Below are 26728 nucleotides of genomic sequence, written 5' to 3'. Positions count from 1 at the left end.
CCCTTCTATCTCTTACTGGAGTTTCATCCCCCCTAACGGTTGGAAATAGTATTCTACGTGCAAAAATCCCAACCAGACAGGGGCTGCGTGACGTCAGACTATCTCTTCCCCCTAGCCAGTTGTTAGCTTCCTATAATAAAATATAAACAGTGTGTTCTTGAACCATAGACCATAGGTTTAATGGTTATTACTATATAATACTACCAGAAGTAAATAGTGATATTTACTTCTGATACTACATGATATAGTGCAAATTTTAGTTCATTGATGGTTTTTTTGCGATAATATGGTACTTTCATGGATAAAGAATGCGCGTGAGGAAATTTGTTTTCACAATATAGGATAGGCAACTCCCCATCTTGAACGACAGCTTGTATGCTCTGTTCGTTGCCTACGTTAATCAAGGCCTGTGCGCGGTAGTTTCGAAGGGAGCGACTTTTAAGAAACGCGACTTCTTATTTTCTCCCTATTTTACCGCTAGATTTCATTGATAGCTGGACCGAAACGCGCTCGAAAATGAGTATTTCAAATTCCAAGCGCGAGAAATTGAACATTTCAAATTCCAAGCGCAAGAAAATGAACATTTCAAATTATTTCGGTCCAGCTAATAGCGCCTCAGGTGAGTGAATTTGGCAACTTAAATTGCCAAACGGAAAATAAAAATCGGCGCGGCGCACAGGCCTTGATTAACGTAGGCAACGCTCTGTTACAACATCGGTTGTCAGCACGCGCAAAGCTAGGGCTCTATGCAACTTGAGTTTGTGCGTGCTGACAAGAGACAAAAACTTGAGGATTTAAAATATCCGCGAGCTCTTAAGCTCGAGTGCACGGACCTCTAGACCTTAGTTTCAAATATGTGTATTGGCTGTAGCATGAATTTATTTATTAATTTATTTATTAATTTATTTGTTAATAAATAAATTCATGGCTGTAGGCAATTTCACACGTATTTGAAACTAGGGCCTAGAGCTAAAAAACTCGCGGATATTTTAAATCCTGAAGATCCTGAAGTTTTGGTCCCTTGACAGCAGGTCCCTTACATAGAGACCTAGGTTTTCGCGTGCTGACAACCCGTGTTGTAACAGAGTATATACAGAATAAGCTGTCGTCCAAGATAGGGAGTTGCCTATCCTGTAGAGTGAAAATAAATTTCCTGGCGCCCATTATTTGTCCATGGTACTTTCTTGTTTCTGAATCAGGCTTGGAAATAAGGTTTATTTCTGAACTAGTCCTCCGGACCAGTGACCCCTGATGTCTTAAATATGAAACTGGTCCCGGGACCAGTGACCCTTCCCCAATTTATTTTTCAACTGGTCCCAAGACTTGTGGTCGTTCTCTCTTCTAAAAAAATCTCTCTCGGCTTAGGGTTGTATACACAACTGGACTCCTGGAGTCGAAATTTATGTTAAAATGAAAATAATTAAAGAGGTCCCCATATCAATTTTTCATAAAAGTAGGAATTAATCAACTAGTCATTGGGACCAGTGACCCTCGCGTTTTGAATAAAAAAAGTGGTCCAAGCTATTAATAAACTGGTTTTTGACCGGTAAATTTGTCTTATTTCCTAGCCTGTAATCTGAATACACTCCCTTAAAATTCTATAACTGGAAACTTTAGATAAATCTTGCCAATAAAGTAGAATTCAATTTGGACCCTTAATTTTCCCTCTATAAAATTACTCCATGGAAAATAACTTTTGGAGCTAAAAGAAGGAGAAATAAAATAACGAATGATGCCGCTCCCGTCGGCGCTTGTATCATTCATCCATGGTCAAACGTAAAATGGCGCCCGCCATTGGAGCAGAGACGTGTACGGTTTTTGTAAACAATATTCCTAGAAACGTTACAAATGAAGAAGTTGAAGCTGTTTTTGAAGATATTGGACCTTTAAAAAAGTGTTTCGTAGTTTCCAATAAAAGTAATGTCAAATTTCTATGCCCTTTCATGTGTTTTCGCTATTATTAAGATATTAAGCCAAGGCTTAGAGGCACATGTGCGTTGAAGTTTGTACTCATGTGTTGGTAAACTTGGTAACCTGGGCTTTACCCAAGGTTACTATAGAAAAATGCACTATTGGGCTTTACCTGGCTGGTGATATTGGTAATTATTTAAGCCCTTTCAGGCAACAAGTACAGTTATAGCTGCACGGCCATACGCCAGGCAATAACCACCTTTTTGAAGGAATTGTCTGCCACTAAGGTGTCCTTTAGAATTATTTTGAACAGGGCGCATCTGTTTTCTATTGCGCAATCTTATGTTCATCAATGTAGTAATTTATTTCCTACATATGGTAACATCATAATGCTCTATATCTTACCTTAGTGATATTATCCTCCGGGGGAAATGGTATTCTCTATTACAAAATTACGAAGGCTAAGTTCATTCCCCTCCGTAAGATTTGTTGGTTATTCTAGAGTCAGAGTGCATTTTGATTTTTAAGTTAGCGCATTTTCATAATGATCGACACTAATAAGTTAGCTGGGACAAGGTGGCAATTGCCCCCACGTATTTAATGTGTTGTTTAGACGTGGTTAGGTTAGTTTTGAAATGGGCTTTAGTTGGTTAGGTACAGTGGGGGTAAGGTTGCTGTCTTTTAGCCAAGTTGTCACATATTTCAAAGTACTGACCCTAGTAATTTTCTCTATTGCTAATCTGAAAAACCTTTAGATCTTAACCAGGGTTCATACAAGCCTGGAAAACCGGGAAATATCAGGGAAATTGATTTTTGCGTCAAACGTCAGGGAAAAATAAGGGAAATTTCAAATTAATAGTAAATGTCAGGGAAATTTACGAGGATAGTGTACTTTTCGCCCAATCCAGTTTATTTTCGATCGAGGTAGCCGAAAGAAAAATAATTTCAGTATAATTTAATTATAATAATTTCCAGCCATAGAGATGGCTCCAGCGGTACTCGCGTTCCCTCTGAGGCTCTGAGTTCTCTCAAGGCCATGTTTGTAGTGTTATTAGCATACTCTATAAAATTAGGGGCTCTTACACCTGGAAATATCAGGGAAATTGATTTTCCAGATTTTGTATGAACCCTGTTAACTTACCTAATTTTTCACTTACTTAGATGATTTGGATGCAGAAAAAAGGATTGCTTATGTCACATTTGCAGTGAAGTATGTTGAATACTTTTATATGATTACGTTAATTGTGAATGTATTAAAATAAAGTTTAAATTTCAGAGAAGATGCTGAAGCAGCCTTGAAAACTCCCCTTCAGTTGAGCGGTAGTAAATTAAACGTAAAAGTTTGTGAGAGACGAGCGAAGAAAGTTCCTAAAGAAAATGGAGACGGTGAGAAACCCAAGGGCTTAGGTAAACTATTTAATTAATTTTGAAATGATAATCTTTAAAATTCCTACAATAGGTGATTTAATCTCTTTCTGTTGTTCGTTATTAGATGTGAAAGAAAAACGTAACTTGAAAAAGAAATGGCAGCAAAAGAAACCCAGATTAATCATTCGCAATCTTTCATTCAAAGTTAGTAAAAAAAAAATTGTTCAAGCCACATTAATTAAAATGAACTGAAAATTTCATAATTTATTGAAAAATTATTAGGTAACAGAGGATGATCTTAAAAAGGAGTGTTCAGTATTTGGCGAATTAGCTGAAGTTAAAATACCAACTAACCCAGGTATATAAATGCTATAGAATGCAGGGGTGTGCGAGTACTCGTTAAGTTCGAGTACCGAGCCGAGTACTCGACTCGATACTCGATAACAACACATTGAGATACTCGAGACAGATTCGAGTAGCTTTTTAACATCTTAAATACTCGACAAATACTCGATTCCGAGGCTTACAACTATAGCAGACGATGAGTTCATGATCATTTATTTTGAAAATCAATTGTTCAATATTTAATTGATCACTAACAATCTTTTTGAACTAGTTCGATATTAGATAATTGAAAATCTTCGTTATTTTCAAGAAATTTACAAAATTGCTACTTGACAAGTCAATATTTGAGACTCGATAATTACTGGAAAGAACCAAAATTTGACCTATCTAAATACTCGATACTCGAAAGTATTTTTGAGACTCGGCTCGATACTCGATAAGAAATTAGTTTCGATACTCGGACTCGGCTCGAAACCGAAAAAACGGGACTCGCACACCACTGATAGAATGTGTTTTTGTTATTAGTCAAAATCAGGGCTGTGCGGGTCCAGATCTTTGGGTGTCAGGTAAACTTCGGGTAATAGAAAATTTTACCCACGGGTATCAGGTCCAATTTTCAATTACCCGTTGGGTCCTCGGGTCTTGCAAAATCCCCAAAATTTGCTTTCGGGTCCAATTCGGGTCTTTGTTTTTCCTTACAGTCCGATTAAAAGCTAGATTTCAAAGCTGAGCCATTAGCCCATAGTGTAATTCATTAAAAAATGATAATTAAATTATTTAATTATGAAAGGCAGAAGTATTAAAACATGTGCAGTAACGTCATGAACTTGGACCTGTAGGGGTTTTGTCAGACTTGGCTTGTATTGGCAAAGGCTTAAAATTGGGACTCGGGGCCCCATTCAGGTCCTAAAAAATATGTTTCTGATAGCGGGTCGGGTACCTGCACCAGAGAGAATTTATAATAGGGAGTGGAAGCTCTTGCCCTTGACAGTGCTAAATTCAATGTAGCTCAAACAAGTAGGCTGCGACGCTAAAACTGGCCAGGTAAATTTCCGGTGACATGAGTGCGACTGGCGCCATTTGGAGTTATTTTAAGTCAGACGTTTCCGTTTCCCTAAAAAAGGTAGTGTCCATCTCCTGTAGACCCTCCCGCAACATTCTAGACCCACCCTAGAGGGAGGGGCTACAAAAAATAGTACCGGAAATAGACCTGGCCAGTTTTGTTGATCACTTGATTTTTGAGCTACATGATGTAACCTTCCGTATTAATTAAGGGACCTCCTGAGTTTCTACTCCAGGGGTGTAAGGTTACATAGAGGATTAACACCCAGTCTTACCTCTGACCTTTCCCGTACTATATAAGCATCGACTGCTTATCACTATTAAGTCAGTCTTTCTTTACTACTAAGGTGTAGTAGTTCACTCGAGCGAAGGGCTTTGCCCTATTATTGGACTTCATCGTAATTAGTAATTATTATTTAATTCTTTAGTTGTAATAAATACAAGTCGGTATTTAATTATCATTTATTAATTAATTTAGTTTCATAAAGTATGAATTAACCTAAGGAACCAGTGTAGTTATTCTTAGTAGTAGCCAAGGCTTTTATGGCCACGTGGGGCGAGTTTACGAATATCGCAAGCGTGGTTACATAAATATTCCTCAGTTTCCACTCCCTATTATAAATTCTCTCTGCCTGCACACCCCTGGTCCAAACCATTTTAATTCCTTTTGAACTATGTTGAACTCATTAGTCCCTATAACTGTTACGTGATGGCGCTTGTTAACGTTCTATTTTATGTTATATATTTCTGTATTTCTTTTAGATGGTAGGAAACGTGGTTTTGGTTTCATTCAGTTTAAAGACACAAAAAGTGCCATAAAAGCCATTAAATCACTTAATCTGAAGAAAATTAAGGGTAAAAGCTTAATTGATATAAGTCTTAATTAACTTAAGTTTAACTATCTCCTTAATTAATTAATTAATTAATAGGAAGACCTGTTGCAATTGATTTTGCTCTGCCTAAAAATAAATATCAAGAAAACCAAGCGCAATCCGGTGCCGCTAAAGGCAGTCCTTTGAAAAAAATACCCGATGGAGATGAAGGTTCTGAGGATGATGATTCTGAAGAAGATGAAGATGAGGATAAAGAGTCTGAAGACGATGACGATAAGGATTCAGAAGATGATGATGACGATGTTTCTGAAGATGATGACAGTGAAGAGGAACAGGATGAGAAAGAAAATGGCAGAAAAAAATTAAAAGTTTCTCCGGCAAAGAAAAGGCAGAAGGATGATTCAGAGTCTGAAGATGAAACTGCTGCAAATGATACTCTTGGTTCAAAACAAGATGTTGTCAAAGATGGAGATTCGAGATGGTTTGATATGAGTAGTGATGATGATGATGATGAATCTCGGGACTCAGAGGATGATGATGATGATGACAATGAGACGCAAGATCGTGATGAAGAAGGTCAAAGTGAAGATGAAAATGGTATGTATATAGTTTTAACAAGATAGAGACAGGGTTATTGGGGTTCCGGAGCTGGGAGATATTTGTTTTATGTTGAAACCTCTGGTAGATTTCAAATCAATGACTCAAGTTGGGCGATTGAACTGTTGGTGCTCATATCCCTCTTCCTCTGCTCTTGTAAATGGTTTATGCATCATGTGGAAAGGCTGGGAAATTGTAAATGGGCTCTTGAAGTCCGGGAAATTGTGAATGGGCTCTTGATTCGAAGTCAGGGAAATTGTAAATGGGCTCTTGAAGTCAGGGAAATTGTAAATGGGCTCATGAAGTCGGGGAAATTGTAAATGGGCTCTTGAAGTCGGGGAAATTGTAAATGGGCTCTTGAAGTCGGGGAAATTGTAAATGGGCTCTAGATGCATGGACGAAATAATACTGAAGGACCGATGGCAGCCCATAGAGCCCCATACTAAGCGACTAAACAACCAATGTTAAGCTTACTTCCTCCTTTTCAGCCCCAAAATACTGAGTCAAATCCCGGAAAAAGCTAGCGCCATCTAGACAAAATAAGACGTAAGCTGCTTCCCTCTTTAGAACGTTTATTCCCCCATAAGCCCCCCACTATCCGCTTTGCTACAATCTCCCGCTAGAAGGCGAATTAACAAGTATTTTTAGTCCTTCAGTATTATTTCGTCCATGATAGATGTCAGGGAAATTATAAATGGGCTCTAGAAGTCCAATAAATTTTAAATGGAGTCTTGAAGTCAGGGAAATTAAATGTTTGAATGATACTTTCTCTTTGAGTTTTTATTACAAAGATTTTTCATGTATTTCAATTTGGCGCTCATTTAGAAGCACCATGAATTTATTTATTAACATGAATATATATATCTGCATTGACTAGTTAAACTACATATTCAGGGATGGGAGGGGCTTAGTTTGCATGACGTCAGAGAATTTCCGGCGGTTTGTTTTTAAAGCTAAAGCTCTTGTCACGCGGAAGGCTAATTATGCTTGTAAATTGATCAACTACCGCATTAATTTAACTCCAACAGCAGGGAAAAACCAGCATCATCAATTCTCACGATTTAAAATGTTAGTAGTTTACTTTCAACCCTTACATTAATTTTCATAATGGCCAAGGCTTAGCACTTTACCAACAGTTTTCAGTTTCAGATTAGGAAAAACATTGCAGGCACTTAATATAATTTCCTTTAAAAGATCACTATCACTTTCGGACATCGTGTTGAGATATTTATTCACGTATTGGCGATCATTTTTAATATTCAGTTGACGCAGTTTGGTGAACCTAACCGAAAATTGTATCCCTCATACAATTTTGTTAAACTGGTCGTCTGCTGTTGGAACTTCCAGGTGTCTCGATTTTGATTGGCTACCGCGATGACGTTAAACGCGTATGTAATAGAAAGGTCCCTCCCATCCCTGAATAACATGATAGAAAGGCTAATGATACACATATATATTCATGGCTGCGTTCAGTAACCGGCATCAAAAACATCGATGACTAAAAGATGACATCGATGTCTTACTGAACGGTTTTTCGCGTCTTTGGGCGTGACGTCATGATGCTTATCGGATGCCCATCAGAAAAATCGGCTGTGAGAGGAGGTTTTTTTGATGAGCATCGGATTCATGACGTAAATTTCGTCATTTTGCGCCGCGACAATTAAAATAATGTAGAATTGACAAATATTATCCGTATCGATAATAATACTAAAAAGCAATATATAATTTCGGTAAAAAATGGATTCTGACAGAATTTTGATTTAATTGATAAATTGAAGTACAATATCTTTGTAAATATTTCGGATTTATTATTTAAGCCTCTGTAGTAACGTTATCATAATATCGTCGCCATTTTGAAAAGCATCGATTACACAAAATTGTGTCGTTCAACAACTGCAACGTCATCATGACGTCAAAAGAACACCGATTTCATTTTCCCAAACATCGATGTTTTTCCTGATTAGTGTTACTGAACGCAGCCCATGTTAATAAATAAATTCATGGAAGCACCTATGTGTGTGCAAAATTCACACCATCCAATCATTAGTCATTCACTTAACTTCAAAAATAAAGAATTGCTTGCATGGTTTTTCAGATGACGATTCTGAAGATAACTCTGAATCTGAAAATCAGTTTGATAAAAATCAAAAACCCGCTAAGAAAACACACGCTCCTAATGATGGTCGTACATTATTCATACGAAACATTCCTTTCATGGCTGATGAGGAAAGTTTCCGGGAATGTATGGAGCAGTTTGGTGATGTTACTTACGCCCTCTTATGCCTAGACCCTGAAACTGACCATCCAAAAGGCACAGGGTTTGTTAGGTTCAAGAAAATAGAATCAGCACAGAAATGTCTTGAATCAGCGGATGAAGAATCTGAGGTATGTTCTTTACTTTTGCTGATGTAAGAGATTGATACAGGGTTCGTACGGAACCTGGATAACCTGGATAAGTCAGGGATATGAAAACTAGGGGAAAAAGTCAGGGATAAGTCAGGGATTTAAAACATTTTCCTAAAAAAGTCAGGGATATGTCAGGGATTTCGTTTGGCATATCAAACCATTCTTCATGCAATGCTAAATATGAGACAGGTGTAATTATGAAGTGGGCTCTGGTAAACACCTTAAAATGGTCAGGGATGTAGGCAACGTTTGGTCAGGGATAACCTGGAAAAGTCAGGGATTTTCAATGTAAAAATTTCGTACGAACCCTGTGATAGTTAATTTTGGTTAAATACTGTTTTAGGTTGGTTTAGTACTAGATGGAAGGCGGATATACGCCTCAGAAGCATTGAGCAAAGATGATGTCAAAGCAAAAGTCAAGACAAAGAGTCAGGAAAAGCAATCAAAGGATAAACGAAATTTATACTTGGCCAGAGAAGGACTGATACGTGAAGGATCTCTTGCCGCAAAAGATGTATCAAAGGCCGATATGGCGAAAAGAATACAGGTTATATTGAATATAACACTACAGCACCACTATAGAGAGAAATTGTAGCAGTTAGTAGGGGGGGGGGCATTAAGAGTGTGATGGTAGCATCACCACGTAATTTCTCACCTACCTAAAGGAGTGACCTATTCCGGAGCCTCTGAGATATCTAGGCGCATGCGTGTCGATTTTTACGTGGGGAAATATCCAGTTTCATAGAGGAAATATTTTTACCCTTTGTGTGTACGAGGTGGCGCTTTTATGACCGTTGCGACCGGGGTCTTCCATAAATTATCGAAGACATTTTAGGGGCCAATTATAAAACTTTTATGAAAGAGAAAGGTTTCACCTTTAAATTAAGTTAATTAACGTAATTTTTAGGGGCTATTCACTTTTTATTGAATCTATTGGTTAGATTGTATGGACAAAAAAGTAATTGTGAGATTGTTTTTTTAGTAAAACAAGACTTCTTGAAGTTGCTAATTCACAGTTTTCAATACCATTAGAGGATTTTTTACCCCTTCAAAACCTTTCATTTTTTAACCTTAACATTTTTATCCTTTACTTCTTCGGAAATTTTCAAAAACATTTTTTAACTATCCGCGACCTCGGCTTCACCGCTCTACGTCTATACCTTGCCCTAATATTGTAGCAGTCGACGAGGTCATGAGGCTTAACTTGTTTATTTTACGGTGCTGATAGCGCCACCAAGCGGGAAAACACGGCGAACTAAATTAGTCAAAAAATTATTCTCGCTTCGCTACATGCATGGGATTAGATATCTCGGAGGCTCCGCCTATTCCATTTTGTATTTCTTGTGTGCATGTGAGATGATGTTCACTAAAATTATGAACATTTTTGAGGAGTTCAGTTGGATTCTAAAACCAAAGATGGCGAGGGCATTATGGCTAGATTCTTTGAGGAGGCTTATAATCTTAAGATGGTGTTTTTTTTTTTTGTTTTTTTTCTCATTTGCAAAGAGATAGGGACTCGTATTTCTTGGCTAAAAACTCTATTAAAGTTTGAATACAAACTGGTATTTCCTGATTTTTTTAGCTTGAAGTGAAGAAAAAACGAATGCTGCGGAATTTGCACTTTTTTGTATCTAGGACAAGATTGGTTATACACAATCTACCACCTAACATTGACGATAAAGAGCTAAGACAGTTGTTTCTTCACTCCGCAAATATACAAGGGTGTAAAATAACCGAGGCTCGTGTCATGAAAAATCTCAAACAAGTTGATTCTGAAGGAAAGAGTCCATCGAAAGGTTTTGGTTTTGTCACATTTACGGAGCATGAACACGCACTTGCTGCTCTTAGACACCTAAACAACAATCCAGATATATTTACAGCTAAAAAGGTAAAGTGCTTAGAGAGAAAGTTTTAAGGCAGTCGGTTCCATGGGCGATACTGAGTCGAAAGTGTTCTGTGACAATATGCCCTAAGGGCCACTGTTTACAATTTATAATTAGAGTGCTTTATGGATGATCCCTTAGTTTTAGTTTCATACTTAAATTTAAATGGACTGTAAAGAAGGCACTGGTGGGTAGGTAAAATGTTTTTGAAACACGTCATAGACACCACGTGATGCCAAGATACACATACTTCAGTGGAATGGAACTGGACACCTAGTCCTTCTTTTTCGCGAAATTGCAGTGTCAATTCCCTGAAGTGTTCGTTTTCAAAATAAAACGAATAAAGTTTCTTCAGAGAGAATTTATAATAGGGAGTGGAAACTGAGGAAGATTATGTAGCTCAAAAATCACGTGTCAACAAAACTGGCCAGGTCTATTTCCAGTACTATTTTTGTGGCCCCTCCCTCTAGGGTGGGTCTAGAATGTTGCGGGAGGGTCTCTAGTGGAGATGGACACTACTTTTTTAGGGAAAGGGAAACATCTGACTTAAAATAACTCCTCATGGCGCCAGTCGCACTCGAAATCACAAACCCTTATTGGGTAATTGTACAACCAACAGTGATTGAGGGCAAACTTTAAAATTAAAGGAGTTTCATGTGACCAGCAATTTAGCTGGCCAGTTTTAGCGTCGCAGCCTACTTGTTTGAGCTACATTGTATTTAGCACTGTCAAGGGCAAGAGCTTCTACTCCCTATTATAAATTCTCTCTGGTTTCTTTGAACCGCGCCTTTCCTCAGTCACGGGACTCTGAAGTATTTCAAATACCACCAAAATCATCATAACTTTTAAACTGTTGCCCTTAACAGGGTTCATACGAACATGGAAAACCGGGAAAACCTGGAAATATCAGGGAAATTGGTGTAGAGGAAAAAAATCAGGGAAATATCAGGGAAAATGAAAATTTCTTCGAAAAATCAGGGAAAATTAATTTTTTTTCCAAAAAATCAGGGAAATTAAATAAAGTGAAAAAATACACCCATAATCTAATTTGGTGCACGAAACAAATCGTCTTATGACGGTTTAAAGGCAAAAATAGCGAGATCACAGTTGATCAAACCCAAAAACCGTGGAGCTCGCTTCGCTCGCTCAGCAAATGTTTAACTTATTATTTAAAATTAATCCAGTTCAAATGAATGTTTTGTTTATGATTTAAAACGGCATCAATTGCTTTGAATTCTGTAATTGAATTTCGCCGTAGACCTTTTATGAGGTGACCTTTCCTTTGACTGGAAATATCTAAGACCATAGATTGGGCTAAATTACGACACTGACCTTCAAAATATCTTTTAAATCGGTCATCTCTGAAAACATTTCATTTCAAGTGGCCCTTTTTTATAGCTTAATTCGGCTTAATTTGCCCCTATTTAGTCACTTTTTGCTTACTATTTCTAAATTAATTAGTCACTTATTCAACTAAAATTGAGCGTTTGAGTGAGTTTCAGCCCTGGTGTATGGAATTCTGTATTTTGGTACTGTCTATTATAACCTAACAAAGAATGGTAAACATATAATATTTATTTCGTAACTAAAGCTACTGGCAACCACAGAGGCATGAGCCTATAAAATGTGGTTGTAGGTATAGTCTGGTATAACACTCCTCCAATGCAAAAAAATGCACCTGGAAATTTATAAGAAGTACTCTGGAAAACCTGGAAATATCAGGGAAATTGGGTTTGGAAATTTCGTATGAACCCTGCTTAAGGAAAAATTTTAAAGAACAATTTCAACTCAAAATCGCTTATGGAACTCACTGTAATCTACTTCCGTCTTACCACACTTTTTGAAACATCCTGATCATGATCTTATTAAATTAATTTATTCATAATGTAGAGACCCATTGTCGAATTTTCAATTGAAAACAAAACGGTTTTAAATGCCAAGATACGAAAACAAGAGCAGAACAATGTGAATACCTCTTATCTTCAATATACTTTTAAATATTTTTAATTAATTAATTCATTTCTTTTTTATAGAAAAAGAGGCCAGCAAATGAAACTACTAAAGGTGAAATAAGTAATGAACCACCTTCAAAAAGGTTCCGCAATAAGAATAATAAGCAGTCGACCAATAATTCTGGGAATGTAAAAGAAGAAACAAAAGAAAACTATACTGGTTTCATTTCAAATAAGGATATAAAAACCTTGCCTACACATGTTGGCCCTAAGGTTAGAAAAAGAAAGAATAAAAAGGGTGGGAAAGATAACACCAACAAGAAGATGGAAAATCCATCAGCTGCTGTACAAGTAAAGAACACTCGTGAGACTGACGTAAGTTGAAGGAAACTAGTTTTATTCATCTATTTGTAATTTATACCACTACCTCGCAACTGGGTTTATTTCAAGAAGAACTTTTGGCACAAATTTCTTAATTAAGTGAATCAAGTTTTACTTTAATCAGAGTGTGCTCATATTTATGGCGTTATTAATGCACATCAGAAACTTAAGGTCGAGCTAAAGCCAACTTGAGAAGGGGGGAGGGGTTGTTCATATGCTCATTTCCAAGCAAGTGTTTCAATTAAAAAATTTCAAGACTTTACAAACCGAAAGACAACATTTCAAAGATTACAACAAAATTGTGAAAAACTTTTATTTTTGAAATTACATTAAGTTAAATGACATTAAATTTAAAGTTACTAATTCCAATATATCTTGTCTTTCCGTCGTTTAAATTGCATACAATTTTGCATACACGCGCATTTACACCTACGCTAGTGGTTAATCGAGACACTTTTGCAAAATGTAACTAATTAAGCGAATAAATTAATTTAATTAGTGACTTAAGGTGGAATTCATAAACGTCAGACGCAACGCATTTTAGTACAGGCAAAGGCAGGGCGTTGTGCGCAAAAAGTGTAAGTTTGCGCACGACGCCCTGCCTTTGCCTGTACTAAATTGCGTTGCGTCCGACGTTTATGAATTCCACCTTTAATTAGTTAAATAATTGACATTTTGCAAAAGTGTCTCGATTAACCACTAGCGTAGGTGTAAATGCGCGTGTATGCAAAATTTTATGCAATTTAAACGACGGAAAGACAAGATATATTGGAATTAGTAACTTCAAATTTAATGTCATTTAACTTAATGTAATTTCAAAAAAAAAAGTTTTTCACAATTTTGTTGTAATCTTTGAAATGTTGTCTTTCGGTTTGTAAAGTCTTGAAATTTTTTATTTGAAACACTTGCTTGGAAATGAGCAGAAACTAAACGCATATGAAAAACCCCTCCCCCTACCCTTCCCAAGTTGGCTTTAGCTCGACCTTAATAATAGCGTTTTTCTCATGGGAACTGATATGTCTAATTCAGGATTGATCTTTAAAGCAAATTGCTGCTCTATTATTGCCCCTTGAAGATCGTTTTTCTGCTGCACAGCGTGCTAAGCTTTGTAAATTTATAATGGAAAATTTACTGATTAGGGAAGTAGCTGATAATAAGCAATACACCCATAAATCTGATTCCCCATAGTTCTATATGAGGTAAACTAGTTAGGTTAGGTTTGGTTAGGTTTCTTTAGATAAGACGGGGGGGGGGTGGGTTGTCTATCACACTGTATTTTATGTTATAATCTTGTTCAACCTCCCTTTACTGTGAAGCGCGCTTGCGTGAAACGATATAATAATTTTTATCCTATCTTTCTATATTTCGCAATATTTTTTTTTTTAGAATTCTGCTGAACCAAAAAAGAAGTCAAAGAGAAATAGAAATAAAAATACATCAAAAAATGAAAAGCTGGAGCTTCAAGATGAAAAAGCTTTTCAAAATCTAGTTTCTAAATACAGAAAAACCATGGTTGAAGGCAGACGGCAAACCAAAGGAAAGTGGTTTGAGGAAGATGGATAGCTTATTTTAAAAAATAAATTGTAACTTTTATTTATTTAAATAAAATGCATCCATAAACGTTTACAGTAGTGATTTTATTTTTTAAGCTCTTGACTTAGGACTTCTGGTTTTCAGAAAGCACAAATCAACTGAATTGCAATTTGATTTAGTGGGCATTATGATTCGTTTTCTCTAAGTACCATAAATCTTTCCTAAATGGTCGATAACATTTAGTGAAGGACATTAGTTAAGCTATGTCATTAAGAAATAAGAAGGTCAAGTTTTGAAGACGGTAACTTCAAAGGTTTAAGCCAAATGTCTACTGCAGTATTGAGAGTTGATGACCACTCTTGGATTATGAAATTTGTGAGAGAACTAACCAAGGTCACTGCTATATGTTATAGCGGTGCCTCCCGTTTTTCATGGTTGTCATGTTTCACTACAATACAATCTACAAACCAACCTTAAAGGAAAACCAAGTGATTTTATTGATTAAGGCCCGTTTTCAATCAACTTTTTCCAAGCTTTTCGCTGTGGCTTTTTTGGGAACTTTTGACGGGCTTTCGAAGATAAAAAATCTTCAAAAAAAATTAAAACGTAAAAGCTGAAACTCGTATCGTTTTCAAACAAGCTTCAAATGAATAAAAAATTACAAGTGGGCGTGTTTTCATGTGTGTAGACGTCATTTTCTTTTCAAAAAAAAGTCCTAAACCCGTAGCACGCGCCTAAACTGTTTGAGCGGCAAAAGCTTAAAGAAAATGCAAGAAGTTATATCTAGTATCTCAGAGAGAAGGTATAAATTCGCCAGATTTCCAGCTTTATCTCCAGTCCAAACGTAGGTCCGGAGTCAATCCCCGTCTCTAAATTACAACCAGCATCTCATTGGTTCTTGAATACTCACGTCAGCGCGACTACGCGAGTGACGAAAATTACAGTCATATTTTCCGACTGAGGAGAGGCGAAATAGCCCGGCGCCTCCTTTTACGTCCCCCCTTGTATTTTGAAAGGGGGACTGGGACTATGGCGCGCGAATACAAAGGCATCTTATACCTTCTCTCGGAGATACTGATATAACTTCTTGAAAATGAGAAGCAAATATCAAACTCATTTAGATATCTGCTTCTCGAAGGTTTAAAGCCTGAAATGACGAAAAGCTGAATTTGAAGCTTGTTTGAAAACACCAAGATTTTTTGCTTCGGCTTTCCGCTGCTACTTTTGAAGCAAAAGCTTAATTTTTGTTCAAAAAAATCTTGATTGAAAACGCGCCTTTATTCTACCAAGAGCCTATAGTTTAAACTATAGTTTTAAACTATAGGCTCTTGATTCTACTAATTATAAGACCAATCTGCATTGTGAAACATACAGGAAATACAACCGAATTATTTAAAAATCAAGTTTAAGATATCATGGATAATTTAAAGTTAGTAGCTCCGACCAATCGCGTAACTCCATGACAAAATTCTCGTGGCACGCTCCGCAGAAGCCGACATTTGGTTCTTCTGTACTTTTGCACTTGTTATGCAAATAATGTGGGCTTTGTGTAATTTATACCATACTGCGGTTTTACTTCAATTTTTTACGCGCTTAATGTGAAAAGAAGTAATTTCATATACGTCATTGAACTCTTTAATGCTACCTGAACTGAGACGCCCCTAGCGGTGATAATATTAACTTTGATCACAATTACAAATTGCAGCCAATATTGTACGTGCTGAGAATTATATTCTACTCGATATTTATTCAGTGTGGAACCTTGGCATAGAACGAACCTAACGAACACTCATTTTCAATAAAATGTTGCTGTACTCAGTACTGCCGTCGGAAAAATCATTGCCTACGCAACGGTAAAATGAAGAGTTTTCGTCTTATCTGTTTCCACACTGTATATTTTGTTTCCTACAGACCAATAAATCAATCGTCAAAATACATTAAAAAGCAGAATCGAAATATTTTTTTCGCAACACATTTTATTTACACTTAGACTAGAAGATACTCATCACGTACATTACTAAGTTCTTTTTACTTTCTTTGAAAAATATGAATTTTTAACATCTTAAAGCAAAATACACGTAGAAACTAAACGATCCGTTGGAAGGGAAGGTTGTGCACCATTTTATATTTTTTGGGTTGCAGACAGACTGCGTACTTGCAATTACTCCTTAGTTGCATATTTGAAATGCTTCCAAGAACGTTTTAAAATTGTCCTATTATTAGAAGAAAAGGATTACGTGTAGTACAATAAAACATATGTACGCTAATGGAGCTGTGTAGGAAGAAATAGTATTTTTATCAGGGTTGCCACAAGTCAGGAAAAGTCAGGTAATTTTACAATGGACCGAAAAGGTCAGGGAATTTGATTAAAGTTGCTAAAATATCTGCGGTTCAACCATCCAACTGGGTGATGTTTTAAACGCCGTTTTAGCGAGATCACGTCACGTTTGACCAGACGCCGAAATCGTGGAGCGAACGAAGAGAGATATCCGCAATGTTTTACGTTACTGCGTTTTAAAAAAAATCTTTTACTGATAGCACTCCTTGTATAACAATAATAATTGAGCCTAAAATGGTCAGGGAAGATCTCAGAGTAAAGTTAGGAAATTTGCATCTGAAAATTTCGTGGCAATCCTTTTCATGTTACAGCGCTAAATATTAAAATTTTTTAAAGTTTTGACTGTAGAAGGTAGAGTATTTAGTGGTGAAAATGATTTTGCACATTAATTAATATCGCTTACTTATGTTTATATACTGTACTTTTGATAATATTTAAATAACTGTTATTGACCTATTTGAGAAAAACTTTCGTACCGTACGTAACCTCAAAAGAATCATGCATAATTCCATGAATCTATATAACTAGTTAAGTAGATTCATGATAATTCGTAATCGTGTTTCCAATTCCTACTAAAAGTCCATGCATGTAGTGCAATATTCCCCAAAGTTTTCGAAGCTATAAAGAATCATTTCAGGGTTAAAAAACCGGTTTTTTTATAAAAAAAAAGCCCATCCCACCGGGTTTTATTGGGATTTTGGGGTTTTTATCTTTAGCAGCTGCGTGCATGGTAGAAAGTGTCATTTAAAAGTGCTTAGTAAAAAAGTCTTAAAATGTTTCATAAATAATATTAAGTGGTACTTTTGAAGTTGAAACAAACAATATCTTTAAAATGAAATTATTCTATCATTCAAATTCATCGTACATGAAGATCTTAGTGATAGGTTTTACTAAGTGTGTTTTTATGGTGGATAAACCCCAATAAAACCCGCGGCTTTTTGGGCTGGGTTTTTTTAGTTCGAACCCTGTATCATTTGCTCAATTATAAATATAAGACTCATCTCTCCATGTGAATTTAGTTTTTGTATTTTATAGAGGAGTATTTTGATCACTTTCTATATTTCGCTATATAGACTAAAATGATTAATGAAAATATGATTTTTATAGCCATTCTTAATCAGGGTCACTAGACTAGACTTCTAGAGACAGTGAGAATAACCGTTTGTTTGTGGGCCAATAATGACTTAAATCGAATTTGTAGCATACACATTTGCGATAATTTATTATGTTAATTTTGTTTATGAATCCTATTTAGGAATTTTTAACCCAAAATTTAAACAGTTGATCTGAAAATCTCGCAACATAGTCTTCAAAAGTCACGACACAGCTTTTGGGCTTGGAAGAGATAAGTGAGATGGAGTAGAATTGCTCGTGGGCCATGTGCGGCAATGAGTAGCTTGCGCACGTCTATACCTTTGTTAGGGAATTGTTAAGTGCTGCCGCGTAGCGTCACTTTAAAAATAGAAGTTAGTTCTCATGAATTTGCTTCTATTTTTAAGACACGTTGGGCATTGTCGTCATATTCGTACCGTACAAAGCTGAGGATTCTGGGAAGTCTTCGTTGCCGTTCAGTAGATGGTAGTACAGAGGCTAGTTACAGGTATGGAGATTTCTACCACATCTCATTTCTCTCATCTAAGGTTTGCGGAACATTGAATTGCAGTGTGAGTCACTTTGTACAAGCGCACTTGATAAAATAGGGAAAGCTTAGTAGCGTGAATACGCATTGTCGAACCTCAAATGGAAAGAAAGTATTGATTATCAAGTGCACTTGTGCACGAATATACAGTAGAATACTATAACAATATATATTTACAACAATGCCAATTGAAACTATTTTAATAAATTGAATAAATAATAAGTTAAGACTTTTGATTATTTCTCGACGTCACTACCACTATTTTGGGTTGATTTGTATCGACGCTGTACGGGTCACTGTATTGTCTCGATGTGGTGGAAATTTTACGTGCAACAGCACCCTCAAGATTTTTTGAAAATTCAAGAAAGTTCATTCTGAGATCGGACTGCCTCAGAACGTTGGTCAGCGAACCGACCTGAGTGTCAGTTTGACCCGCACCCATTTCCACCGTTTCTTCATCTACCTCTTTGATTTCGTCGAACGTGATTGGTTGAGTTCTGTAACGGTTACGGTTTTTACGCATGTCCCGTTTTTCTTCGCGTTTGTAGCAATGATGAGGTAGCTCATGCGTTTGCAACGAGCACCGGTGCTGATTGAATAACGATATAGGATAAGGGATATCTACAGCCTTTTTCGCGTTTGTTATTTGGATGGCTTCGCTGGAAGATAGTCGATCCGGATCGAGAGACATGGTCTTAGTTCAGTGTTACACCACTGTAAGAGATGAAAATCTTCGTGATTCACTTGCACTCACTTTGGTAGAGTTGCACTTTAGACCGAAAATGAGGCTAGTTCAAAACCACTTGTGGTACACCTTTGGGAATTTCTAAAGCTCTTGAATGAACCGTCTAATGTTCAAAATAATTCTTAGAAAAGTAGTATTTATCAAGGAATATAAATTTTAAAATTGTCATTTAATAGTGCATTTAACTTAGAACTGAATTTTAAACCTCGAACTTAAAGTTTCACTTTTTGGTTATTATAATTTGTAGTTTTAATCTACAGTGAAATTTCTAAGCACTTTATTTCAAAGATAAATATCTTTTTTAAAGTAAAAAATGTTACGTAATCGCAAATTTAATTAAAAGATGCTGATGCAACCGGTTTTATCCGCCACGTTGCCCAAAATATGTATTAATAAATGTATTTATGGGTAGCAATTATCTTTCCAAGGGTATAGGGAGTAAAAATTCCTCGAATTAAATTATGCTACAAGGCCGTTGAACTTTGCCAGGAGTGTAAGCAACGGGGCAGGGTTATCTCGCTGTCGACGTCTTGAGTTTTAATCTTTTCCATGCTTTCCGCGGTGTCTTTCGTAGTTGCGGATCGTCTATTTCACGGTACACCTTTTCTTTAAGAGATTCCCAGGACCATCGAAAATGTTCCGGCCCGAGCGTCAGAAACTAAAAATAGATAATAGCGAAAGAGTCAGTCTTGAAACAGTTAAGTCAGCCCAAACACGTACTGTTGTAGGTCTCTACTCTCTAGCTATGAGGGTACGATGGAGAAAACCTTTAAAACTTTCTTCGCATCGCTTAAGTTCTTTTTTATTTATTAGCAACTAATGTAGAATGGCTAATATGGGTTTTGAAGGAAAAACGAAAACACCACGCCTTTCTTTTTAAAGATGCTAATTTTCATGGCAACGCGGAACAGAAACTACTGAGCGTTGAAAATGTAAATTTTGCATTTTCATAGCCTCACCATAAGATCTCGGAGCGTCTTTGTTAGAGGGTGACGTTCTCTATTGGTACATTGCTTTCCGTAGCCCTGACATTGGTTGAGCAAAGCGAATGACAACGTGAATCCGAAGGACCTTATGCAATTGCACCTATGAAGGCTCGTAATCTGTTTTTACAATTTTTAAAGAATCCGCAATTGCTTTATTACAAAAATTGGGGCAGTGGCTGGACTTAAGGACTTATTGAAATATTGCAAAGAGTCTTTTGTCACATCAGACATGTGAAACAATTTGTGTTTTTATTGAAAATTCATTAGCTTTAGGGTTTATTCAATAGGGTATTGAGAGAAATTTCTTTGTCGTATAACATTGCTGGTTAGATCACAACGTTCAAAGTTTATTTCGTTCATATTTATAGCAGGCCTTTGTATTAGTGGTTATGTCTTTCTTTTCTTAACAGGAAGAGCTAGCGATCAGTCAACCTGAGCATAGTGAGCGTGGAAGAATGCATCTCATTTACTACCTTCAAAGATGGCTCTGAAATTGCGAGTGACCTTGATATACTAGGAAAAACATCCACATATAAGTCACTCCTCGCGCCTAGCAAGACAAAGAGCTCTTGTTGAAAAATAAGCAAAGTTAATTGTGCGGCTTTGTATATTGAACATGTTTTACATTACATAAAAAAGACCTTCAAATTATCAATTACATTCGACATCTCAATTTCTCTGCATCATGCAATGCTGCAATGTCCACAGGATGGGGAACCTCAAAGGAGAGTCCTATGGCATCAACTTTAAGGCGTTAGGCATGGTAATAGTTATGGCCAGTGTCATGAGTGAATCATATACTAGGGAGCTAGTACATGATTCACTCATGCCCGTGTATAAACCTGACCAATTTTGGCCATACTGAGAGCCTACCTTACTAATGGTTGTGTATGTATTAGTAGATGATACAAACTAATTCTAATATTTAACATATTACTAGTGCTGACGTTTAAGAAATCGAGCATTTAAAATCTGAATTTTAGTCTAGACGCCTTCTATTTTTAACTTGTTGACATTAAGTTGTCTATTTAATAACCTTAATTGGCCTTTTCTTGATAAGAAACAGGTGTGTAAATATTATATGGTCAAAATTATATTTAAGTATCCCAATTTTTCAAAAACATTTTATCATCTGCACAATGTCATCTTAAACTCTATGCTTTATTCCATTAGCGAAATTTTAAGAAATGTCTCATTAAGCGTATACGCTAAACTTACCCAACTAATAATACCTTCGTAAGTGAATACATATGTGAATACCCAATTAAAGTAAGATTTCAATATATTTAATTTATAGCATAATCATCCAAATTGTCAAGGAATATATTTTATTGGCAACGAGAACACGGTTCGTTCCGACAAGTCTCGTTCTTGAGAAATAGTAATAATAAAATGGAGACGAGTGATATGTCTCTTCCCGTGCATCAAATTCTGACGAAATTGAGAAGAAAAGTGAAATTTATCTCTTGGAAAAACATAAAAAATAAACCTAAGACGCGAGAGACCGATTCTGGTGTCGAGCCAAAACGGGGTGAGTTAAGAGATGGTTTGTTAGTTTTTCTAAGAAACCACAACACGGTTTCAAATTTTGTCTGATAGTCTTAATAACCTACCATTAGGACATGAAAAATTCTGACGGTCACAGCCAGTATAGAGGTATTTTCGACAAATCGTTAATCATATTAGTAGGCCTAGTCGACAAATGGCTTGAGCATTTTCTTGGCTTGACGATGTGAAGGTGGAAAAACGTGAGCGTGGTAGGCCTAATATTGACAGTTATTCTATTTCCAAAATAGACGATTTCGATGGAACTGAGAGGGGTAAAACTCTGCCTTCCCTCTCGAATTATGGTGCCTGCTCTGTAGTCTTTGCGTATCGTAAGAACAACCAGCGACGACTATGTATAAAACTAATTTTTCGATATCTAGAGATGCCTACACCCACTTTTACCGTCAAATGATCAATGCCGTTCATTTGATCACGATCCTTGAACTAGGCCCAACTGCAAATTGTTACGATCATAACTACATAAAGGCTGCCGTTAAACTAATCCGAATGGAACTCTATACATTTTCCTTAATAAAGACTTGGCAATACTACGTCATGCAACGTCACGCTGGCTTCCCTATAGTGTTAAAAAAATATACCAGGCTGAGAGGTATCGTTCCTTTCAACCGAATTCCCAATGGACCGAAATCCCATTCGACCGAAAATCCCGCAATGATTTTAGATTTCCAGCCCAATGGCTATATTCCCAATGGACCGAAATCCCAATCGTCCGAATATGCCCCTAAAAAATACATGAATATAGCTTGAAACACAGTAGCCGTCAGCAATTCGGTGGTGTAGTGGAAACGGTGTTGGTCTAAGAAGCGATAGGTTGTTGGTTCGAATCTCCGAAAGGTATGTTAATAATATTAAAAGTAAATATTTCGTGATACTAATTATAACGCTCACTTTCATTCCTTTCAAGGCAAGAGATATATAGAATTAATAAACAAATTGTGCTTAAAATGAAGTACAGTCTTAATGGTAGTTCCATCAGTGTCTTTAAGTTTTAAATTAAAATTATAATATTTTGGTTTCGGGTGGGTTAGGTTAGGTTAGGTTAGGTAAGGTTAGGTTAGGTAAGGTTAGGTTAGGTTAGGTAAGGTTAGGTAAGGTAAGGTTAGGTAAGGGAAGGTTAGGTTAGGTTAGGTTTGGTTCCGATAATTCGTTGACACCTTTTCCAAAATATGCTCCTTTTAATTAGCTTTCACCTTTTCCAAAATATTCTCCCTTTAAATAGCTACCACCTTTTCCAAAACATTCTCCCTTTAATTAGCTGCCACCTTTTCGAAAAGATTTTCCTATTAATTAGCTGACACCTTTTCCAAAATATTCTCCTATTAATTAGCTGCAACCTTTTCCAAAACATTCTCCTACTAATTAGCTGCCACATTTTCCAAAACATTCTCCTATTAATTAGCTGCCACCTTTTCCAAAATATTCTCCCATTATTTAGCTGCAACCTTTTCCAAAACATTCTCCTACTAATTAGCTGCCACATTTTCCAAAACATTCTCCTACTAATTAGCAGCCACATTTTCCAAAATATTCTCCTTTTAATTAGCTGCTACATTTTCCAAAATATTCTCCTTTTAATTAGCTGCCACCTTTTCCAAAATATTCTCCTATTAATTAGCTGCCACCTTTTCCAAAATATTCTCCAATTAATTATCTGACATCTTTTCCAAAATATTTCTATTATTGCTAAAAAATTGTTCGTGGTAAGAGGCGGGCTTTTAATACTCATATAAATAATCTTTTTACCTCCAAACAAGTTTGGGTTAGGTTAGGTTACGTTTGGTTAGGTTAGGTTAGGCTAGGGTAGGTGAGGTTCGCCGTAATTAAAACGCTGTTAAAATAAGTGCAGTAATACATTTTCAACTCACATCTATTTTAACAATAATAAGTTGTGAAATTAAAAATATATTTAATGCAAAACCACACAGTATGTCTTCTTCCAGTTCAATAGAATTTCGGTCCAATGGGACTATAATAAAATCGCACCTTTGGCTACGTTCGGTCGAATGGGACACCGCAAAAAAAGCCGTTCTGTCGAATGGGAATTCGGTTCAATGGGACCAAAGCGGCTGAGAGGCTTAAGTAGTTTTCATTCTGTTAAAAAACATACCATAATGGCGATGGGGTGGAACTAAGCTCGACTTGCCAAAACTGTCCTAATTACTTTTGACAGGCTGTACTGACGTGATTTTATTTGTATAACATTAACTTTTGGAATTTAGTTTAATTATCTTAAATATTATAAAATAATCAAATTTAAGGAGTATTTTCTGAGAAAATGCCATTACGTATATAATGTTTAGTGATAGTTATTCAAATATTTAAACAATGCAAAGCAATTGTCGCTGATACCAATACGGTACCACTATTTATGCTTTGGAAATTAATTCTTGTTAAAACTGCTGCTACCAAGGATTTTAGTTTAGGGCACGTATAATATGCAGCACACTAAATTGGGTTGCTGTTTTAATTTTTGAAGATATAACTACTTGTATTAATCTGTTAAGTGATACTTTACGCGTTGGAGCCCTTGCACTTCAAACGGACAAGTATATGTATTTTTTGCAAGGTTGGGAACTTCCAAACCTTCTTCGTCGTGTTCCAGTCTTATCTTCATGCATGGGTCTACTCTTCAGAAGGCATGAAAGGATTTACGGGTATTTTAAAAATAGTTTTTATATGCGTGTGATTATGTAATAACCAACGCAGATTATGCGCTGATACCCAGTTATTTATCTGACGATATGGAAACAGTGAATTAAACGAAAATCCGTTTTATGTCTTCCATCAGCTTTAATAAATAATGTGGTGAACCCTCATTCCTCTAAGTTAATTTCAAGTATCATTTCCAACTGTTATAACTTGTGCAAAAAGCAATTTCTGCATCTAAAAATGTACTTCGACTGCGCCACGTCAAAGGTTTTGAAATTAGTTGATCTTAATTTAAAGTTAATTTTTTCCTCGTATATCTTTGAGGGTCATATATTTAGGATCAATTAAGGACCGCTTGAATTTTGACAAAATTACATTCATCGGATATGGTTTTGCAAGGCTTAACAAAATAATTTATTTTTTTTGATCTGCAAGCATCAAAGGTACCCGCCGTTGCCTGTCGGGACATTTTTATTACTTTTCTGGCCGCTATTTTAAAAGATGGTGGCGTATATAACCCTAAACGCTACAAAGCCCGTCTATGGGATTTATGTAAACAGCGTATCAAATAATAGTGAAATTGGTTGAAACTCGTGGACCTTTTCCCATAAAGAAGGTCGCCATATTTCAAGATGGCGGCTGATGGGAAAAAATCTTTCTTACTTTCTTTTTTCCTACTAACGTTCCTTCAAATTATCAGCCTTTAAACTAAAACGATTTGGCTCAGTCAGGAATTCCTGTTACGTTAGTAGCGCAATAAACAAATACAACCGCACGTTTGTACAGAAATTTAAATGCATAGTTTGTTCATAGGAATCCAGTACCTCCCTAAGCTGAGCAACATTTTAGCTTACCTTGAAATTAGCTTAAAATCCTCATTTTCCCTGTATATGTACTCCGCACAATCCGAAGAGTTTTGAGTCTGTCTTGAGTCTTTCGAACACTGCGAATTAAAATAGACGAGCAATTCGTTCGCGGTGATGATGCTTTGCACACAAGGTTCCAGTGTTTCGAGTAACAGTATTTTTCTTAAGCCCGTCGTGAAATCCCGCAATGCAGAAAATCCTTTAAAAAGATAGAGGCAGCGAAAACATAACAGATCTTGCTCTGCGGAAAATCGCCAACAAGGATTTGGAAAGACCCCTTCTTAGAAATGTTTTCCTCTGGAAAAATAAAAGTTTCAAAGAAGAAAACTCCTTACAACGACCCTCCCCGAGTTTAAAGACACCAGGAAAACCAGAGAGGAACAGTTCTATATGACGCGATGGAAGCGGAGAGGCGAAGTAGTGGTGTGGTGCTCGGTGGTAGCGAGACATTGGAGGGCTTTAAGCTACAGGTATCTATCTCTTAGGCTAGTCTTAGTTCTAAATCGGGAACATTTCGGAAAACGGCACGTGCTCTCAGCTGTTTAGTCATCTTGGAAGTATTTTTTTTTTTCGCTTTTCTTTCTCTTCTCAGGCTTATACCCCAATATCTTCGCCTCGCGCCTGTAAGGCTTCATGCACTTCCCCCGGATTTCAGTGTCTGTTTTCAGCTTTATCTAAGTAGGAAAGGACCCTGATGCCTTTCAATATTCAGGGTCTTTCCGCGTTGATTTTGGAGATAAAGGTTAATTAGCTAATGATGAGTTAGGTCAAAGGCGTTGAGTGACTATTGAAATGAAACCTTCGAAGACGTATTGCTTCTATTTTCATAAATGAACTAGGAGTAAAAATATTGGACAAGCTGATGGCTCGTTTTCCGTTTGCGTCTAAAGGCTACAGTAATGTTTGCATGTGATTGTTTGGTCCTGAACTATTTTCCCCGTAGTTGTTTAAAAATATTGACTGCTTTGTTCCACTTTCCTTCTTTTATATAGTTTGTTCTCATAGCCGAATCTATAATAGAGAGTACGACTTTGAATAAGAAAAGCAGTCAAACATACCGTACATACGCCGTTACGCGCGTGTTGGTTCTGAGCCAGTAGACGGTGCAATCTTGGCATGGTTTTCATACACGGATTAACCAAGCGTTGAACCATTTATTCAAGGTCCTGATAGCTTGGTTTTTATAACGCCAGTACATGGTTTAACACGCAAAGACCTGTTACCATTCGAAAGCTCCTTTTCGGTACCTTTTTCCTTTCAGTGATGTTCTTATATAGACCATTCCATTAATTACACACAGAGTAACCAACACACAGAAGGTAGGTTGCCCACTTAGGTTGTCACCCTCGCTCCAAGAGCCAACACCAGACGGAGCCCGAGTTCACTAAGCGCAGGAGGCTAGCCGATTCGCACTGCCTCTAACGGTGCTTCTTGGCACGAGGGAAATAACCCATGAAAGCGGCCCATCCCCTGTGTTGCTTGCTGGCTCGAGCCCGGCGTTATCTATCCATTATACACGTCATTTTATCTTTATCCGTAAATTATCCACAGAACTTCCATGTTAAATCGTATCATATCCAATAATGGATAGGTAACGCCAAGCTCTTTTGCTGGCTAATCTTCTACAACATAATTTACCTCACAAAAGACAGGGACCGTTCAGAA

General features: G+C 36.8%; 2 protein-coding genes and 1 long non-coding RNA gene across 3 annotated transcripts; 2 read left to right on the top strand and 1 right to left on the bottom strand.

Annotated features, from left to right (window-relative positions):
* The first annotated feature begins 1751 nt into the window (after positions 1-1751).
* On the top strand, positions 1752-14362 carry LOC149616332 (RNA-binding protein 28-like). The gene is made up of 13 exons (XM_089857515.1): positions 1752-1917; positions 3073-3121; positions 3188-3318; positions 3404-3483; positions 3562-3637; positions 5449-5541; positions 5616-6116; positions 8212-8501; positions 8866-9069; positions 10105-10410; positions 12296-12370; positions 12439-12732; positions 14125-14362. Exons 1-13 carry the CDS (start codon positions 1767-1769, stop codon positions 14299-14301), a joined length of 2427 nt encoding a protein of 808 aa, XP_089713641.1. The 5' UTR covers positions 1752-1766; the 3' UTR covers positions 14302-14362.
* A 3905-nt stretch (positions 14363-18267) lies between these two features.
* LOC149616330 (uncharacterized) lies at positions 18268-25445 on the bottom strand. The gene is made up of 2 exons (XM_089856380.1): positions 25052-25445; positions 18268-19651 (listed from the first exon to the last, which is right to left on the bottom strand). Exon 2 carries the CDS (start codon positions 18937-18939, stop codon positions 18472-18474), a length of 468 nt encoding a protein of 155 aa, XP_089712506.1. The 5' UTR covers positions 18940-19651; positions 25052-25445; the 3' UTR covers positions 18268-18471.
* LOC149616331 (uncharacterized) lies at positions 19675-24364 on the top strand. Its single transcript, XR_016375816.1, has 4 exons — positions 19675-21215; positions 21277-21510; positions 21599-22137; positions 23622-24364. It is a non-coding gene; the product is annotated as an uncharacterized LOC149616331 (long non-coding RNA).
* Positions 25446-26728: the final 1283 nt, after the last annotated feature.

Source organism: Phalangium opilio, unplaced genomic scaffold (genome assembly GCF_054372755.1).
Source record: "Phalangium opilio isolate 3A_F unplaced genomic scaffold, DU_Popi_V2 ptg000217l_1, whole genome shotgun sequence".
In the NCBI taxonomy this organism is placed as follows: domain Eukaryota; kingdom Metazoa; phylum Arthropoda; class Arachnida; order Opiliones; family Phalangiidae; genus Phalangium; species Phalangium opilio.
The sequence above is the reverse complement of the archived record's forward strand: the minus strand, read 5'-3'. Positions and strand labels throughout refer to the sequence as shown.

Coding starts and splice junctions, on each gene's coding strand:
- LOC149616332 (XM_089857515.1), top strand. CDS start 1,767: ATGGTCAAACGTAAAATGGCGCCCGCCATTGGAGCAGAGACGTGTACG. Junction 3,122..3,187: donor TATGTCACATTTGCAGTGAA/GTATGTTGAATA, acceptor TTTAAATTTCAG/AGAAGATGCTGAAGCAGCCT. Junction 10,411..12,295: donor ATATATTTACAGCTAAAAAG/GTAAAGTGCTTA, acceptor TTCATAATGTAG/AGACCCATTGTCGAATTTTC.
- LOC149616330 (XM_089856380.1), bottom strand. CDS start 18,939: ATGTCTCTCGATCCGGATCGACTATCTTCCAGCGAAGCCATCCAAATA.